This window comes from Corvus hawaiiensis, chromosome 20, assembly GCF_020740725.1.
Source record: "Corvus hawaiiensis isolate bCorHaw1 chromosome 20, bCorHaw1.pri.cur, whole genome shotgun sequence".
In the NCBI taxonomy this organism is placed as follows: domain Eukaryota; kingdom Metazoa; phylum Chordata; class Aves; order Passeriformes; family Corvidae; genus Corvus; species Corvus hawaiiensis.
In genome coordinates this window covers 3,302,169-3,321,162 of record NC_063232.1, presented here as the reverse complement: position 1 = coordinate 3,321,162, position 18,994 = coordinate 3,302,169, and the positions used below count along the sequence as shown (strand labels likewise).

Here is an 18,994-nt window from a genome sequence, read left to right as displayed (position 1 = left end):
GAGCAGGGACAGGGCTGGGAGTGTGTGTGACCCGGAGGTGTTGTGTAAACAGTGCCAGTGCCTTGGAACCCTGGGATGATCCAATACCTGCCTTCCCACTCTGGCTGCTGGCTGTCCCAGCTCTTGTCCTGTGCACCTCCGGTCCTCCCTCTTCTCCTGGTGGCCCCTCAGCGTTGTCCTGACTGGGTGGGTGGGCCTGAGGCGGCCGAGGAAAGGGCTGAAGTGATGGCCGGGCGTGGCGAGCTGAGTTTGGCCTCTCTACCCCGGCGTGAGGGCAAGGGTGGGTCCAGAGGTAGACCCAGAGGCCTGGGTCATCATCCTCCCTGAGGGGACGACCCGAACGGGCCCCTGGAGCCCTGACGGGCCGGGTGCGGGCCGGGGAGGGCTCGGCGGGCTCAGGGCAATGGCCCCGGTCCGGCTCCGCTCTGAGGCGCTGGCGGTGGGGAGGCCGCCGGGTTACCCGGGGTGAGGCACTCTTTGGCCGCCGGCGGAAGCACCCGAGCGTCCGGGCCTGCGCACTGCGGCCTATAAAAGACGCGGGGCGGCGCGGAGGGCTGGGCACTCGCAGCCGGGGCTGGCCGAGTGCGGGTCTCTGTGCAGGAGCTGGTCGAGCGGCAGGAGCCCCGGGAGGCGCTGGCGGCCTGAGAGACCCCCGTCCGTACCCTCACTGCTTCCTCCCCTCCCGCGGGGGCTGCGGCGGCGACAGCGACAGCCACCCCCGGAGCTGTGGGCCGCGCCTCCCCCCGCGTCGCTGGATGCTCTGGGGTTCGGTCCCTGAGCGGGGCCGCGGCGCCGGCAGCCCCCGCTGTGGCGGGGCCATGGGGCCGGGCAGCGGCAGGGCACGGAGCTCCCTTCCCCGCTGAGAAGGCCCGCCGTCCCGGCTCCGATGCCGCGCTGTCCGCTCACACCCGGCCCCTGAGATTCCCCTCTTTCCCCTCCCCATGCCCGACGGAGCCCCTCGCTTCGGTGACGCCCTGCAGCAGCCCCGCCGGCCCGGGGGTCTGCGGCGGTATGAGAGGAGCTGCCCCCGCCGCCGGGGGCAGCCAGGACCGGGGCAGGCTCCCACCCCGCCGCCGGCTGCCGTGAGGCGGCTGTAGCTGGAGGAAGAAGCCCCTTTGTTTTGCCTCCGTCCTTCCCGGGGGCTTCATGCCCCGCTGAGGGATGATGGAGGCGGTGGGGGACTTTGAGTACAGCAAGAAGGACCTGATAGGACACGGAGCCTTTGCTGTGGTCTTCAAAGGTCGCCACCGCAAGGTAAACAGCGACGGGCTTCGCCCGCAGCCGGAGCGGGGCTGGTTACACAACCCGGGGCCGGCAGAGCCCCTCGGGTGGGTGACAGCTGCGGTGGTGGTGGTGGGGTTTGTGTCCTCTGGGGAGTTTTGACGTGCTTTGGATGTTCGGGGAGAAAAAAGAGCCGAAGGGAGGTGCGGGCTGGGCAGAGGCCCGGGGCTGCCCCGCGGCCCTGAGCCGGGATCCGGCCCCGGCATCCATAAACCCTCTATTTTTTTCCTTCCCTCAACCCCACCGGCCTGTCCGCGGTCCCACCGCTCCTCCCCGCTGTTGGCAGCTCCCTGACATAGCGGCGAGGGGAGAGTTGCAGCTGTAGGGGAGGCTGAGCCCTTTGTTTGTCGGGAGGGTCATGTTTATCTCGCTGGATAACGAGGGATCTAATGGAAAATTGTCTCCTTTGGGATTGGCTGAAGATTTCTTAAATTCAGAGGTGTCTGGTTTCCTGGCGTGACTTGCTAATCTCCCCGGATATTCATAGTTACGTTATGGTTTCTTGATGCTGTGAGTTTATTCTGGTGCCTAAAGAGCTTTGCTTTCCAGAAAACAGCCCTTCAGATTTAACATTTTGGAGGATTAAGGCAGCACTCACATCTTGGAGAGGCACAGTGCAGTGATTTTGGGGTTAAAAAAAAAAGGGGGGGAGAAAGGGAAACGGAAACTTTAAAGGCCAATGGAGGTACTCCCACCTCACAAATAAATAGTCAGTTTACTTTTGAATAATTTATAAATAGAAAATACATAAGCTTACTTAGAACAGAGCAGTTTTCATCCGCAGAGCATAAAAAGGCTGAAAATGAGAAGTCCTTTAAGGACACTAAAAGTAACTTGATCATTGTGAGAAGGCTAAAAAAGCAGATACATAGCACTGCTACCAAAAAATAAATGGGATATGGTTACTTGTTTTTGGGGGGTTTTTTAAAATGCTTTGGAATTCATTAAAATGCAATGTAGCTGAAGCTGGATTTTAATAGCTGTCTAAGCTATTGTGGAATGAAATAGTTCTTGATGGTATCGTGATGTAGTAATCACTGGTGGGTAGAGGAGGGGTGATCTTGCAACTTTTTCTCAGTGCTTTACTGGATAGTTGTTAGAGGATAAAGTTAAAAAAAACAACAAAAAAAGTAAACTGACAATACTTTTTTTGTTTGCTTCCAGAAAACTGATTGGGAAGTAGCCATAAAGAGTATTAACAAAAAGAACTTGTCGAAGTCACAAATCCTACTTGGAAAAGAAATAAAAATCTTAAAGGTATGCTAATTTGCAGTGATTTTTAAAGCTGCTTTCCTTGAAAAGGAAAAGAGACTTCTGACCTAGTTCATTCCAGGTCATGGGTGGTATCACAGTAATTGCTGTTGTGCTGTTTCTTTGTTAGGGATCCAGAAATAAAAATACTAAGAAAAACAGAAAAAGATACAGCTTTAGTTCTGGAAATGTCTCAGAACAGATTATGAGCACGCTTTTGTAGTTAAAAGCAGAAGTTGTTGTGGAACCAGTCTCTGTGCTTTGCTTATGGCACATGTGGAAGACTTTGTCCTTCTGGATGGCCAGTGTGGCACCTTTTCCCAGCAGATCATAGCTGAGGGTGAAGCATCAGTCTTTGATCTTTCTGCAACTTTTTTGCTCAAAGCTGCCTTGAAAGCTGAAATCAGTGAGCTGACTTTGATTCCTGAAGCAGCTGCCCACTTCTGACCTGTGATAATTGCCTTTAAATGTGGAGTGTGGCTCTAACAGAGGAAATGTAACAGAGCATCCTTCAGTTTTTCAGTGTTATTTTATGCAAACATCTCCTTGGGTGGTCATTCAACATTCCCTGCTCTCTGAATTTCACATCTCATTTCACACAGCTTTGCAGTAATAATGAGTGCTGCTTTCTTCCCATGTTTCTGAGCTTCTCGAGATACATCACTACTTTATATACTATTATATACATATTATATACTCATTTACTTATTATACACCAGAAGTTGTAGTGTTGGGTGTATGAGTGTGCTGCAAGTACTTAACAAACAAAAGTTAAAAATAAAGCATGAGCTGTCCCATGAGTTTCATTTAATGTTATTTGGTTTAATTTTCTTTTTACTCGAAAAGTAAGGTTGATTTGAGCATGGTCTAGTTGGTTACTTCACTAAGAAAGAAATTGTGTAGGAGTAGAAAATTAAATCTAGTCAGTTTTCAGTGCTCATTAGAGAATCTTGTGCTCTGATACTTTCTGCAACAAGTCACAGACATTAAGTTCTGGAACCCAATGTTTTTATGACCTCTGAAGATATTGCCTAACTTCTTTATCCTGTAAATATTGTCAAAATAGCTGGGATTTCCTCCAAATTCCATCAGATGGTCTTAAAAAAATCTCTTTGATTATCACCAAATCAGCATTATCAGCATATTAAATTAATAATAATAGTAGTATTAATAATAGCAATAATACTAACCTATTTTCATAACAAAAATATTTTGTTTTACAGGAACTTCAGCATGAGAACATTGTAGCTCTTTATGATGTCCAGGTAAAATATATTTTGATGCCTTTTTTTTTCCATTGAAATTAAATTATGAAAAAATATATGTGTATACTAAGTAGAAAATTTTGAATGGCCATTTATTTTGTTGCTGTCATCAGTTTGGTATTTAGCAAAAACAAGTGGCAGCAAGAGCAGCATCTTGGAGATCTCTGTGACAAAGAAATGTGGTGTTCAGCCTTGTGTCACAGTGAGGAGGAACTGAAGGAAGTAGAAAACCACAATCACATGTATCTATTGCCAGTGCCTGTGTGTTCAGAAGGACAGGGTACAGTGAAAAAACCAAGCAGACATTTGGATCTTTTCAATTAAATTGCTTCTCCTCTCTTTATTCCCAGAGTCCTGCCTGATAGAGTGGAGGAGTTACTCTGCAGGCTATCTAGGGTAGTGAATTCTGCTTAGTAGGAAGTACATTTTTGTGTCCTAAGGCCTGCCAGTGTTGAGCAAAGCTAAATAAGACATGAGGTAGCTCATACAGCCATTTGTTCTGCTTGAATGAGAGCTATACATTTATCTCCTGGGCTTAGATCTAATTTTAAATACAGAGTTACACTGATGGAAAAAAATTACTGAGAAGCACCTTTGGGGTATTGCATGGTTAAAGCAACACAAAATAGAGATTGTGACATTCAATGTTTCCTGTCTTTACACACTCACATGCTAAAAGCTTTTAGTTTGTGTAGATGTGTATCTTTTGCTATAGAAAGCTGTGTTCATGTGACATAAATTAGGTGGGCTCAGGTTTTCTAGGGCTGTAGGACACGAGTGACTTTTGGTAGAAAGCAGTGATGTTCACGTAGCAACTGACTGTGCATCAAAACTTGTAGTTTCAATCTACAGACTCTGTTTTTCCTGGTTCTTGACTTCAAAATTCTTCATTTTTGAATGATACTTTCTGCTCTGAGAGGGAAAGTATTGTCTGTTATGCTTCTCGAGGAGACCAGGTTTTCCTGAGCATTGCTAAGTGGAAATAATCTGTCAGCATCCTAAATTTAGTACATCCAGACATCTCAAAAGCAACTGGGATTGTTGACTGAGGGTGTTGGTGTGTGAGTAAGCAGCTGAATTTCAGATTTACCATTTACAGTTGTTTATATGTGAAGGCTCCTTAGTCAGCTCTGCAGCTCAACCTGGGGGGAGTGGTCTAGTTAAGGATCTTGATGATTTAACATGTGAGACTCTTGATTTATGCACAAGGAGAGACAGAGCCCTCTACTTGCCTATGGTTTCTTTACATAAAGGTTATTTATAAACATAACTTTTAGGATTTTCTGTCCTGCCACAGGAAAGGGTGACAGGACAGTTCGAATGGTCCAGTGCTGCTCCATTTGAGAAGGGGATGTTGCTGCTTGTCACCAACTATTGTGTTTAGATTAAATGAAGAGTTAAAGCAAAGAGAAAGGCAAACCTGTGTCTTGTACCTTGATATATTTCAAATGCATTCGTAGCAAACACAAAGCTTGGCAGCAGGATGCTGCTGTTACAGAAGATATTGCTTTGCAAAATATGGTATAAACAGTGTGCCACTTGCACAAATAAGCTTTTCCCTTTCTGCTGTTTGTGAAGTGGCAGACATCATTAACTTCTGTGATTACATTAATTTATAACCCAGCAAGAATGAACACTATGCAAGGCATTCACATGTCTAGTAGGCTGTTACACCTACTAATTTTCTTTAGCATTTCATGTTCTAGCATGTGCTGCCCCTTTTGTTTGCCAGAGTATTGTGAACAGTGATACAGTCCAGCAGATAAGACTTTAGGATTTCAAGCTATTTCTAAGTTTACAGAAGCTATTTTTTTTCCCTCAGTGCTGGAGCCAGTGAAGTCTGTGTCACAGTAGGAAGTTCTCAGTGTGAACGGGAGTCTGTTTTATTTTTGTAGTTCTGTTGGGCTGAAGCTTTTCTTAACCTTAGACAGTTTGAAATAAGAAAATGGTCCTGTTTCAGATGCAGTTTGACAGATTGTTTAGCTGAATAAGCCAAGAGCTGATTGTTGCTCTGAGTTTCCAGACAGAAAAGATGCTGTGCAATGAAAGTGGCAAAACTAAGTGAAAAAAGTGTAAATTGATTATGATCAAGAATAAATATTTTCACATCTCATAATATTAAATTATACTTTGAGATTAAAGCTGTATCCCTGCATAGCAATTTGGAATGTATCTTTTGAGAATGAAAGTAGAGGTTTTCTATATACTGCAAAAAGCTTGATTTGAATTGATTTTCAGGAGGTTCTTTCTCCTTCATGTCTCTTCATGTATGGTTGTGTTCCTGTTGCATGATCAGTGACCAGTCACACAAGTCAGCGTAATAAAGACAGATACACCATGAAGGTTTTAATTAAATCCAAGAAGAACTTGTGGGCCATTCTGCTGATTGTGCATGAACATTTAAAAACCTTCTCCACTGCTGTTCCTTCAGCTCCTGTGAATAGCATTTTGATATGTTATTAGTGTGTCTGGAGTTAAATTACTAGAAGTGCCCATTCATCTGGAGCCACACCCTAGTGAACTGGTGTATGTTAATGGTGGCATAAAAATGTTTTGTTCTGCAGCCAGCAGGATAATTGCCCTTGATTTCCGTGAGGTGGATGTGCAGCTCTGGCAGGTTTGAGCTGCAGATAAGCATTTTATGTAAGCAGAGCACACCAGTGCTGCTGGTGCCACCTCCCAGGGCTGGGGAGCTGCACACACCAAGGTGTGGAAGCCACTGAGAGAACTTGTAGAGATTTTAAAATAAAAACCCTCCATCTGTGAGAGACAAATGTTTTTCAGCAGTAAAATAGCTCACCTCTAAATGTGAAATTAATTTTTGTGAAGTGCTTAAAGAAACTCAGATAAAATAGAAAGATAGCAAGAGAGACATTTTTCACTTTTCTTCTTGGGCAAGTGTTTGATTGTCTGTCATTCAAGAATTAAAAAACTCCCAAATCTCTGAAATGGTTTAAGGATGTAACTCTTTTCCCATGGTGGTGCTGTGGGATGTCATTGATCCTGCAAAAGAAAATCAATCTTGGATCCTGTTAATTGGGGAAGTGGCGCTCAGTGTTTCTTAAAAGCAAAAGGAGTCTAAAATAACCTCTAACTTGCCAGCATAAAATACACTGAGATCCTTGGATAAAGTATTCCACTGAAGTATGAAGGTATCAGTAAGTTATTTGGAATGTTCTATATTTAGGGCATGAATTTACAGTTTTGTGCAGTTCATGATCCCAAGTGTGTGCTGAGTAGGACTAATCTCTTACACAGTGCCAGACAGTGCCTGTTTTAGCAAATAATTTAATTCAAGACCTCTCTAGAATGTCAGCCCTCAGAATGAAAGCCTGTAATGTATCTTGGAGATAGCATTTTAGGAGAGTGAATTAATGTCCTCACTGTATGCAGTCTGAAGTTTGCTGTTAGAACAGTAGTTTAGGGAGAACTAATTTCTAGAGTGTTATTAGAGAAGCAGTATCTGGATAAAAATTGTTTCTTGTCTTAGCTTGTTGGTACAGGGCAGACAAAAAACCTGCAGCTGCTTCTGCTGTCCTTGGAAGCAGAGAAAGCCAGTGGGAATGGAGCCAGAGATCCTTCTGGGACCTACAGCTCAGCCTTTGCTTGTATGCAGAGCCCAGGAGTTCTTAGTAGGGATGGAGGGGAGGAACTGTTGTTTCAGCAGCAGGAATTAAATGCCTCTGGTTTACCCAAGGACTCCAGTTGGTCTGGTACTATTGCATGTGTTTCTTGAGATACTTGCTCCAGGCATCCCATGTGTGCTCCTGATCTTGGTGTCTCACAGCTTTCATTGCCTCCATACTCCCATCACAGATCTTTCAGAACAGGGATGTCTCAATAGCTTTATTTTTGTCCCCTCACCTCCTTGCTTAAGGCCTTTGTGTTTGTCAGTATCCATCCTCTGTGTCTGTGTGGAAATAATCATATGAGAACATGCTGTTCAGATAAAAAGAAAAATCTTGCCCTGTAGCAACTGTAAAGGTTTTGAAACACCACCTGGCAGCTGGTGGCAGCTGAAAGGTTGGTTATGACAGTGCAGGAATGATGCCAGTGTAGATGCTGGAGGCTGGGGACAACCAGAATTAGAATTTGTTCCGGCCCACAGAACCAGAGTTGGAGTTACTACACAAGCCTTAGCTTACCTGCTGCGCCTAGATGCTGTAATTTGAATTTCGGAACTGTTTCACAGGATTTTCTGGCACACAAGTGTGCTGAACCTTTGTGCTGAGAGCTCTGCTTTTCCTTGGTGCTGGGCAGCAGAGCAGCCCCTTTCCCCACTTGCCATATATTGGTTAAATACAGCATTGTACATAGCAGCAAATGAATGATTTCTCCATGGCTGATTGCTCTTTTATGTGAATAATTGGCAGCATGCGCCCTGTTTGAATCCTACAGGCACATGTCAAGTGACATTTAGTCTGAGATTTAACATTTAGTCAGAATTACAAAATGTTCAGCCCTTTAGGTGATAGGAGCTGAACACAGAAGTTGCTGCTGTGTTACACTCACAAAGTAAACCAAGAATGTCTATAATACAGAGAGAAACAGCCTTTAAAAGATCTGGACCTGTCCTTTTTCACTAAATCACTAGAATTTTTGCCAAATGTATTTAAAGCTGAAAAAAAAAAAAGTATGTTCCTGGCCAAAAAATTATATCCAATAGAGCACAAATGAACATAGCAGGAAATTAATCAGATAATAGCAGTGCACAAGCTGTCAGGGTAAATCTCATGCTTTTGGGACTCCCATCATAAACTGCAATGAAATAAAACCTACAGGCTCGAAGCAAAAAGGGAAGAAAGTACTTGCCACAGTGTCTGCTTTGGGAGCTCACTAAGCTCCTTGCAGACCTTCAGCTTGTTCTAAAGGAGGACTTGTGAACCAAAATGAAATCTAGGGAATGTTTCTGCCAGTACTCCAGAGATCCAGCAACAGCTCTTGGAAGTAACCAAGGATGTTTTGACTTCTTTTTCAATTAATGTTTTTTTAAATGGTACTACTGTGCTGAGACTGTGATTCAGGTTGGAGCTTCACATCCCCCAGGACAACTGGTGGAAGCCTTAGATTAAAACGTAGCAAGTTTTGGCAAATATGTTGCCTCTTAACCTCTTTCTCTTAGGTTTATCTGCTTACCTTTCAGAATTGTAAAATGGTTTCTTAATAACCTTTGCCATCTTTTACTTCAGTTTGCAAATAAAACTTAGATTCAGAATAAAAAGGAGCAAGAGTGGGTTTTTGTCAAGAAAACTTTAAGCAGCAAAACAAGGGTCGCTGGGCAAAACTGGTAATTGTTGCAACACGGCAGAAATTTGTTTTGCTTGATTATTTATCTAGGTAGAAGTGTAGGTCAGAACAACTCCAGCTGCACTAATTTTGTGATCTGTACATCAATGCAAATTGTTGAAAGCTTTGTTATCTGTTTCAAGAGGCAGTTTAAAATAACTTGCTAGATCAGCTTTATTCCTGAATGTTAGATCTGAAACATGCTGGTTTTCTAATCTTTCCATTTTGAGCACCTTGCTCTGCTTAGCAAGTCAACAGAAATCAGAGGTCTGGGGAATGTTGATAGGGAGAGCTTTTGTTCAGCAAAATAATTTAGAAGGGAAAAATGTGTCTCCAGAACTGACTTGTCTTTTCTGAAGGTGTTCCCACAATGGAGATCACATTCCCAGTCAGGCTGGCCAAGAACTGTAAGGTAAAATTTGAGCAACTCTGAAGGGTTGAACAAGTTCAGCTGTTTTGAACTAAAGCTTGTGTTGGTGGGATACTGAAAAGTGTTTGGTTGGGAGTTCAAGTTGGGACAAGTTGTGGCTGGGGAGGTTGGTATCAGTTCCGTGCAAGCTATCACTTCCTCACTATGAATTGGAGAGGACTTTTGAGCCTGGGAAAATGTCTGTGTGGAATCTCTAATCTGCTCTGCTGATTTATTAAAAAAGGATTGTCCAAGATACATTAAGGAAACACACTCTACTTCTTACTATGACTTCACTTGGTGACTTGATTTGTTGTTTTTCATCAAGAATATCAGTCAAAAAAAGGATGACTAATGCTATATAAAGGCAATCCAGTGTGATTTGTAGGAATGACTATCTAAGCAGGTAAGGACTGGTACAACAGGGCAAATCATCAGCTCTGTGTTTCTGAAGAGAGAAGTTCATTTGAGAGGACTTTGTTTCCAAGGGAATCCAGCAAACACATCCTCTTAGTTTTGTTATGAATAAATGTCTGTCATGAGCTGAGCATTACATGCTGCCATAAGCTGCTGTTTTTGTGCAGTGGAGGCTCTGATGCTGTGGAACATCTTTCTGATTCATGGGATTGCAATGCTCGGGTGGAAATCCAGGAGCTGAGCTGCTTTCTTGTCACTGCAGAATGGATTTTCTGTCCTTCTTAGCTGGGTTGTTCTTTTCCACGTCACAGTTGTCCTTTAAGTGAAGTGATCCTCAGTTGGCAGAATTTTCAATTTGATAAATTGAGATCTCGGTTGATGTTTGGCAGCTTTGGGGTTCCTGAAAGAGAGTTTCTGTCTTGGAAGGTGTTGTTGCAGAGGAACACTGCAGAAAGGAACAATTAGCATTGTATATTTTCAGTAATTTACAAAGCAAGTAATTACTAATGGTGTTTTTGCTTTGCTGTATGCACTGAGGTTTTGAGGTGTTTGTAGGAATGTAAATTATGGTTCATGTTGGCCACAGCTGTTGCAGAAACATTGAACAATTGGGACTTCCTGAAATGTGATCTGCTGCTGCTTTAATATTCTATATTGGTTGGAGTTTGCCTTTTATTCCCAACAGATTTGACTCATGTTCCTAGAAACTTGCTTTCTTTGAAGCTAATTTCCAAATGTAAACAAATCTGCAAAATGTGCTTGATGTTCTGGGCTGGAAAGAACCTCAAATGCATTTCTGTAACGGAGACATGAGTTCCTAAATGCTCCCCAAAAATGAAGCAGACGAATTCACTCTTGAGTTAACCTTAAACCAGCCTGTTCATCTTGCACTGTAATTATTGCCATTATCTGTAGTTGTCTGGATATCTGTGTCTGTGATGGATTGGCTTTGATGGGTTGTGCCATCCCTGACCTCTGTGCTCTAGGTGATGTTTAGGGTTGTTGGTTTCTCCAGCCTGAGCCCAAGGGCCCATTTTTGCTTTTATTTCTCTTTTTCAAGCTTTCTAACATAAGCTGTTAGTGAGCCCTTGACAATGGCACCCTGGTGGTAATTCTTGCCAGAGTGGTCAAATTGAACATCTGCTGAAGTTTCAGTGCAAGCACTGAGAAAGGTGGCTGAGTTCACAGCATTTATTTTGCTGTGCAATGTCCCTTTTGACTTTCTTGTGACACTGTTTAGCAGGATTTAGTCAGACTGTCTGCAATCCCACTTCCCACTGGGGCAGGTGCCTGGCCTTGTCTGGTGCCATCTCACCCTTTTCCTTCAACTGTCTTAAAAGCCATATTTTCCCTCAATCTGTCACCTCTTGTTTATTTTTAAAGGGAAAGGGAGGTAACATACTCTGTAACTAAAAGCATCATCCTGTTTACTGTACACTTCCCTTATGTTTCCTTCCAGTTCTCTTTGTGTTCTTTCCTTTCAATCTTAATCGGCTCAGAGGGAGAAAAAAAATACTTTTACTTTATAAAAACTCTCAGAATCTTCAACTTTGTAAGCCCAGCAGAACTATTTTTTGCAGGAGACTGTGGAAAACAATGTTGACTATTAGCAGAGACAGGTCAGGCCTTTCTTCCCTCACACAAAATAAATATTTGGAAAAAGGATGAATGTTTTTGTTGCAGTCAGGTTTAAGCACAGATATATATATATTTTTAGCAGGATTTTGTGGAGTGTGTAGATAATTTAGAAGTAGAAGTTAGGCTCTCAACAAGGCAATCTGTCTTTCAGGAACTTTTCCACAATTACAAGAGAGGGAATTCAGGTTGCAAATAGGTCATGGGAGGTCAGTGCTTTGGAAAATCTGAGGAGGATGGACACAGCTCACAGCTCTGCCATGAGGAACATGGCAGGGATGTGCTTCTGCCAAAGGCTTGCTCAGGGAGACACTTTATGGAATTATTGCCTGGTGATTTTATTCTTTTACATATGAAAATGTTTTTGGAAATGTAGAATATTTCATGGTGAAGAACCTACACTTTTGCTATGCTCTGAAATTGTAACTTTACATTAAGATGTCTCAGTGATTGAAAAATCCCATGTTACACTTGGTTAATGCAGGTACAGACTTTGTCTTCTGGATTCTTAAATCTGTTTTCTTCTCCTCGTTTAGGAAATGCCCAATTCTGTCTTTTTGGTCATGGAGGTATGTGTTAACATGTATGTTTCTGGTTGATTTTAAAGACTTTTAGACCTACTCCTTTGCACAGCTGCAAACTAACCATGGCTTGCTAAAACAAACAATTTTGAAAAGTAAATTATGAATTTCCTATGCCTCACTAAATTTATCAGCACTGTTTGTTTCATAAATTATTCAGTTTCATGTTATGATACTGTAAGTATTGATGAAGTGAGACACCTCAAATTATTAATTACAAATAATTAACAAAGAAATTTTAAGGCAAACAGCTGGAAGCAATCTAATTTTCATTAAAAGATTATAAAGTAGAAATGATGTAGCAGGTGTTTCAGTGGTTGTATTTTGAATAAAACCCTTTGTTTTTAACAGTACTGCAATGGTGGGGACTTGGCAGATTACTTACAAGGTAATTGATTACTGTATTTCCCTATTATTTTGCTTTACATGTTTATATTCAGTGTTCCTGACATCCATTGGTGTTTCTCTGAGTCTTCTGCCTGTGCTTTAAATGTGGGTGAATGTGATAATACACAGACAGAAAATGCTTTTTTTTTTTTTTTTTGCCACAGCTGAATGTAACATTCCCTTATTTGTCAATGAGGGAGAAGCTGTAGTTAACCATAAGTAGCATGCTGAAAAATGTGTGGGTTTCTATTTCTAAGACTGCATTTTGGGGGCTGTTCCCAGTGTTTTGATTCCACCTGTTTTCTTTTCCGAGATGTGAACTTAAAAGCACTGATTTACTTATATAATAATGCTCTCAAGAAAGAGGCAGTGCTGGCTTAGGAGAGATTTTCCATGATTCTGCCCAAAGTGAGGACAGAATTTATAGAATCATGACAAATGGATTCTTCTTACAACCAAAATTTTGAGCACAGATGTTAATCTTCATATTTTTCATGATGAAAATGTTCTACTTGCCCTTGTATCTCAGTGTGTTGAAGGAATCTTTTTTTGTGCACATCTATTGTTATGGTAACTGTGTGTATTAAAAGCTTAATTCACTTGCTGTTAAAACCTTTGGAAAGACTCAGACAGTGAAATCCAGCTCCTGTGTTCAGTGCTTTTTCAGGCTGCAGAATGAGATAATACCTTCTGAAGAGACTTTCTAAAGTAGATCTCATTTTTTTCCTTTCAAATTAATCTTATCCTGGATGAAATTTCTGAGCAGAGTGGTTCTCAGCATCCCTATAATGATTTGTTTAAAGAACAAGTTTTATGGCTTCAGGTTTTACTGTGATTTTTGGATACACTTTATATGAAGTTCTTTTATTTTCTTATCTCCTTTGCCTTTTTAGCCAGTTTAGGATTTAATGGCGATTGAGAAGTTTTACAAATATGATGCTACCAAGTTGAATAAACTACTGTAAAAACAGATGATTCAGAGTTCTGTAGCTGCTGTAAAACTATAATGATGTCTATATTTTTGAAAATATTTACATGTGTAGAAAAACACTGGGGATTGGATCTGATTCATAATGATTGGATTGTAATTCACTATGTTTTCAGTTGATCACTGTGAAGCTTATTGCTTTTACCCAACGATATTGATATTTATCCTCCCCCCTGCTCCTGTGTGTGTCATTCCCAGCTAAGGGGACTCTCAGTGAGGACACCATCCGAGTGTTCCTGCAGCAGATTGCAGCAGCCATGCGCATGCTGCACAGCAAAGGCATCATCCACAGGGATCTCAAACCCCAGAACATTCTGTTGTCCTACGCCAGCCGTCGGAAATCCAGTGTCAGTGGCATACGCATCAAAATAGGTAAATTTTCTCTGATTGGAAAGGTAAATCAGCACTGTTGGATTGTTTCCCTCCTCAGAAATGTCTCTCTAGTTCAAGTACTGGATATGGAGTGCATTCAGTTGATGCAAATCAGACAGCAAGTCAAGAATGATGAGCTTCATGCTGTGATGCATTCTCAGGATAAAAAAAGATTGAATCATAAAGACCTTTTTGATTAAATCTGCAGGACAAATCTATTTAGCTGATGTTTCTAGTACTAAACTATTTTAATTAGGCATAAATCTAACTTTTGAAACTTGGAGTAGCCTTTAACCCATTTCAAAACTGTGTGTATGCAAGACTCCAGTTGCAGTTCCAGCTGTTTGCTTTTTTAGTGGTAGACCCTTCTAAGGGTTTTTTGAGAAGTGTAGAAATGAAGGTTATGGCCTATTTTTGGCATGGCAGAAGGGAGGCTTGGCCTTGTAACAGGGGAGAGATGTCAAGTATTCAAGATACAACCAAACTCCTCTGCAGAGGCCACTTCAGGAGTTTTAATCACTCCTTGTTGTCTGTTAAGCGTCTAGTTAAAAATACCTTGCTTTTAGCAAGTTCTTTCCTATGCTTTTGCTCAAAAATTGCCCAGGGGAGACAAAACTTCTTCCCTTGCTGTCCTTACTTGATAGCTTCAGATGCTTTTGCCTGCATGGAAAATTCAGGCACCTGAAACTTGACTTCTTAAACTTGTACCTGATGTGATTTCACTGCAGGCAGATTGTATATTCATCACCCTTAATGAGCCATTTATATTTAGCCAGTGACTTTAATCCTTTCCTGCTGACGCCAGACAGGCTGTTCTGCTGCTGGGGAGGTGCCTGAGCAGCAGTTTGTGCAAATGATGTCACTGCTGCTTCTTGGCTTGCTCATTTAAAAGATAATACATTATTCTTTCAGCATGACAAAGTTTCTACTATTCCATGTAGCTGGCTAGATATTAAACCTGTCTTTTTTCAATCCCAATGTTAATTGTAGCAGATTTCAGTCAGAGACTGGTGATTTCTAGGCTGTAAAAATTTGAAAATGATCTTTCTTTTCACTGACCAAGGTTGTTCTTTACACAGCTGACTTTGGGTTTGCTCGTTATCTGCACAGCAACATGATGGCTGCAACTCTGTGTGGCTCCCCTATGTACATGGTAAGGGGCATTTCACATTATCTTGCTTATCTCAAACATTCTCCTGCCAGAACAAAATAATTGACTGCTTGCAGATTGGCAAATGCCTCGTGTTGCTTTACAAGGATCAGGGACAGAGTGCAGTTCCTCTTTCCATAGTTTTACTACCTTTTTTTAGCTTGGGATTTGGAGATCGTGATTGTTAAAATCAGAGAGACATTGAACATTTCTTAGTGCTTCTTTGTCCAAAGGAGAACTGCAGAAGCCAAGTAAATAACACTTCCCTCTTCTTCCCAAGCATGCCACATTCTGGATGCTTTCTTCAGAACATCAGCATTTCTAGTTTTTTTGTGGTTTTGAAACACAGCTTTCATTTTAGATGGAGTTCTTACCTCTCAAGCCATGTGATGCACATGAAAATGTTAATTTTCTCTTGCAATTAAGTGGTCTCTGCTAATACTGCTCTGACAGGAGATTCATATTGCTGTGGCTTTGCTTTTTTTGTTTTCCCTTCTGAGACTTTGCTGTTCTTTCCAGGCCCCTGAAGTGATTATGTCTCAACACTACGATGCTAAAGCAGACCTGTGGAGCATAGGAACCGTGATTTATCAGTGTCTTGTTGGAAAACCACCTTTTCAGGTAACACTTGCTTTCCTTTTCCATCTTCTCAGTCTGAAGGACGTTCCTAGGGCTCTTGCTTCTAGTCAGGAAAGCAGAAGCAAGTCATGTCTGAGTGTAGTGTTGGTGCTGCAAAGGCTTGAGAATACCAAGGGAGAAGTTGTTTATGCTTAGTCTGCGTGATGAGTGTGTTCAATCCAGAGGAAATACATAAATAAGGATCCTCAGTGCTGAAGTCACTGCTCTGCTTGGTGTTTTTCCCCCTTAATGCCCATATGCAAAAGCCTCCTTTTTGTGTATGTGTGCTTAGGTACAAAAGCTATTTCCTCCATGAAACTGAGATTTAATTAATGTACATTTTTATTTGGCAGGCCAATAGTCCTCAAGATTTGAGAATGTTTTATGAAAAGAACAGGAATTTGATTCCTAGGTATGTCACCATGGCCTTTCCTGTCACTTACACTTGTTGATTGAACACTTTTTCATCTTGGGGAATGCCTGGGGTCCATAAAAATATTTGCTGCTGCTATCTTGACAAGGATGTAGTGTGATACCAGTGAGTCATGTTGCATCTTGCCTTCCTTGTACCTAGCTGAAACTAGGTGTACCAAGGCTATAGAGCACAGATAGTGATGACTTAGGTCGTAGCAGAATGCCGATTTCCTGAAATTCAATGTGCTATGCATTATTCAATGCATGCATTAAATTTAATGCATGTTTTACTTCCTCATGTGTGCAGCATTCCTAGGGAAACATCAGCTTACCTGGCTGACCTGCTGTTGGGTTTGCTTCAGAGAAACCAAAAAGATAGAATGGACTTTGGTATGTATTTCTCTTTTCCTCTTGCTCTTTTGACTTTCCTTGTTAGTTGTATTCATGTGACCAGAATAATTATCTTGACCTTTTGTCTACAGCCAATTATGTGAGAAGTGAAGGGGTTTTTTTTCTTCTCTGTTTTCGTAAAGAAGGCAGAGTAGCTAAAATAAATCACTGTCAGTATTAAGTGATGTACATAAATCATGTTGTTGAGTAGTGAAATATAAATCAGTTTAATTCTTTCAGTTGTGCCCTTTCCTTTGAGGGTTTGCTGCTATACCTAAAATTTCATATTGAAGTCTTATTTCTGTTACTTTAACTGGTTTTGGCATCATACTGGGAGCAAACATTTCTGATCTCCATGTGGTTGCAGAAATGTAACAAAGTACTGGAAGAACCCACTTTAGAAACACACTATTGAAAAACTAAATCTTCATTAATTCTTCTTAGCTGCATCTTGTATGTCATGATATTCATGCTGGTTATTTAAATTTTATAGCACTACTTGTCAATGCAGTTTTATCATAGCTGCCAGGAAGTGTTAATCTTAAAACTTTAGTTTTAGTTTAGTTTAGTTCAGATCCAGAAAAAGCTCACAATAATTGGGTAAAATGTCATAAATTCTACTGACTGTACCCAGAGGTCAATATATAAATCTCTATGTGTAGGAGAAATAATACATCACAAACATGGACTGTGAGTAGTTGATTCCACTCTGCACTCTGGGTGTGCTGATCCCTACAGTTTCTTCAAACATGGGGAATTCACTGTATTGCTTGTGGTGGTGGGAGAAAGCATTTGTGCTTCGAAAGAAAAATAGAAAGCAGAATGGCAGTGATGAAAGTCATGTTTTCCTTGGCTGAGCCACTTAAAGGGCCTCAAAGGGGCTGCTCTGGAATGTGCTTAGCAAAGGGAGTGAAAGGGAGAGTTTATAACAGAGCCCAGTCGCTTGTTGTTAAAGTAAAAATAGCACTGTAAGTCTTGTTGATCTTCCAGTAATATAAAGTAGAACAGCAGGTGTTGTACAAAAGCTGGAGAGCACCTGATCCTTGTGTTAAAGTTAATAATTACATAGTTCAGGCATTACAGCTTGATTCCTTCCCTTATTGGGTCAGGGAGAAAAGTGTTGCTGAAGGAAAGGAGATACGGCAGGCCTCAGATTCCTTCTCTTTTTTTTTTTTTTCCTTGTTATTTGCTTATGTCTGAGGCACAGCATTGTTTTGCCTCAAGTGTTGGGACATTAAAGTTCACCCAGCTCAGCAGCTGGCTCCCACCAACCCTCAAATTCCCTGAACCAGCTGAACACTGCTCCTTGCAGAACAAAACTTTCCATGTAACCTGGTGGCCAATTGGTTATGCTCAGTTAAAAGTGCCTCAGCATATCCATTTACCACAAAAGCAAACTATTTCTAATGTAACAACAGTGAGTTCACTGAGGAATTGTTAAAGAAATGGTGTCTGATTCTGCTTTATGCCATGAACTGTGTGCACAGGTCGTGTTCTGCTGTTGGGAAGTGGAAAAGAGAATGGCTCTGCTGTGATTTTTTTTTTTGCCACCTAAGGTGTAGCATTAATGGATTCAGAAATAAATGTCAATCCTTGAGAAAGGCAGAGCTGAAAATACTTCCAGTGTCTGGTGTGAAAAATGCTCACTGTTTTGAAGAGCAGACTAAAACTGAATTACTACCACAGAGAACATAATTTCCTCAGCAGTATAGGAAGGCTTCTTGTCTTCATGGCTTTAAGTGCAGTCATAAGATGTCCTCCAGTGATTCAGTCTGATTTGCCTTGCTGACTGATGTTTGAAGCTATTCAATTGATTCTTGTTTCCTTTCCAAACTCTTCAGCAGCACATACCATAGAAAGCTTTAATCTTTTATAAGCTCTTCACTCTCTGGCTCTGCAATGTTGATTCTGGGAAGGCAACCATTTATCACCATCTGCAATATAGTCTGTAAATTCTGTCATTTGTACATCTAGTCACAGTGGTGGTTGTTTCTTGTTCTACAGAAGCATTTTTCAACCACCCTTTCCTGGATCACGTTTCAACAGTGAAAAAATGTGAGTAGGTTTTGGGTTTTTTGTCACTTATTTGTGTAAATGATGAACGTTGCAGGCTGGGAGGGAGAAAGATCTGCCAAATATCACACTAAGTGTTTATGAGACATTTTCCTCAGCCTGCCTGTTGTTGTGCTCTATTATGAGGCTGAGTGTTGAATCCTTTTTTGTGTTATGCCAGACTGAAATGTGATACTTATTTACTTGTTCTTTTGACGTTTCCACTGAACTTAAATACCCTCGTGTGATTGAGGATGTGCTGTTCTTATAAGCTGTGTAAGGGCTTATGAATGAGAAGCAGTGAGGAAATTTGTTTGAAATTCAGTCTTTTGAAGTCTTAGTCCTTTTTTTTTTTTCCCCCCCTCTGGGTTTTTCTCTTCTAGCTTGTCCTGTACCAGTGCCCACGTACCCAGGCTCAGTCTCTGGCAGTTCCTGTGGTAGCTCTCCTTGTCGCTTTGCTTCTCCTCCAGTAAGTTCTGTGTTACACAACAATCTCCA

At 41.6% G+C, this 18,994-nt stretch overlaps 1 protein-coding gene across 2 annotated transcripts in view; it reads left to right on the top strand.

Annotated features, from left to right (window-relative positions):
- The first annotated feature begins 556 nt into the window (after positions 1-556).
- The window catches only part of ULK2 (unc-51 like autophagy activating kinase 2), a 36,193-nt gene continuing 17,755 nt past the window's right edge, over positions 557-18,994 (top strand). The window contains exons 1-12 of one of the 2 annotated variants that reach the window (XM_048324986.1): positions 557-1,254; positions 2,446-2,538; positions 3,756-3,797; positions 12,081-12,113; positions 12,477-12,513; positions 13,699-13,872; positions 14,952-15,025; positions 15,542-15,643; positions 15,994-16,052; positions 16,362-16,444; positions 18,449-18,499; positions 18,880-18,965. In XM_048324986.1, coding sequence (XP_048180943.1) covers positions 1,162-1,254; positions 2,446-2,538; positions 3,756-3,797; positions 12,081-12,113; positions 12,477-12,513; positions 13,699-13,872; positions 14,952-15,025; positions 15,542-15,643; positions 15,994-16,052; positions 16,362-16,444; positions 18,449-18,499; positions 18,880-18,965 — 927 coding nt within the window. In that variant the 5' untranslated portion in view covers positions 557-1,161. The remainder of the gene's footprint in view (positions 1,255-2,445; positions 2,539-3,755; positions 3,798-12,080; positions 12,114-12,476; positions 12,514-13,698; positions 13,873-14,951; positions 15,026-15,541; positions 15,644-15,993; positions 16,053-16,361; positions 16,445-18,448; positions 18,500-18,879; positions 18,966-18,994) is intronic. The other variant, XM_048324987.1, reaches the window with a different exon arrangement.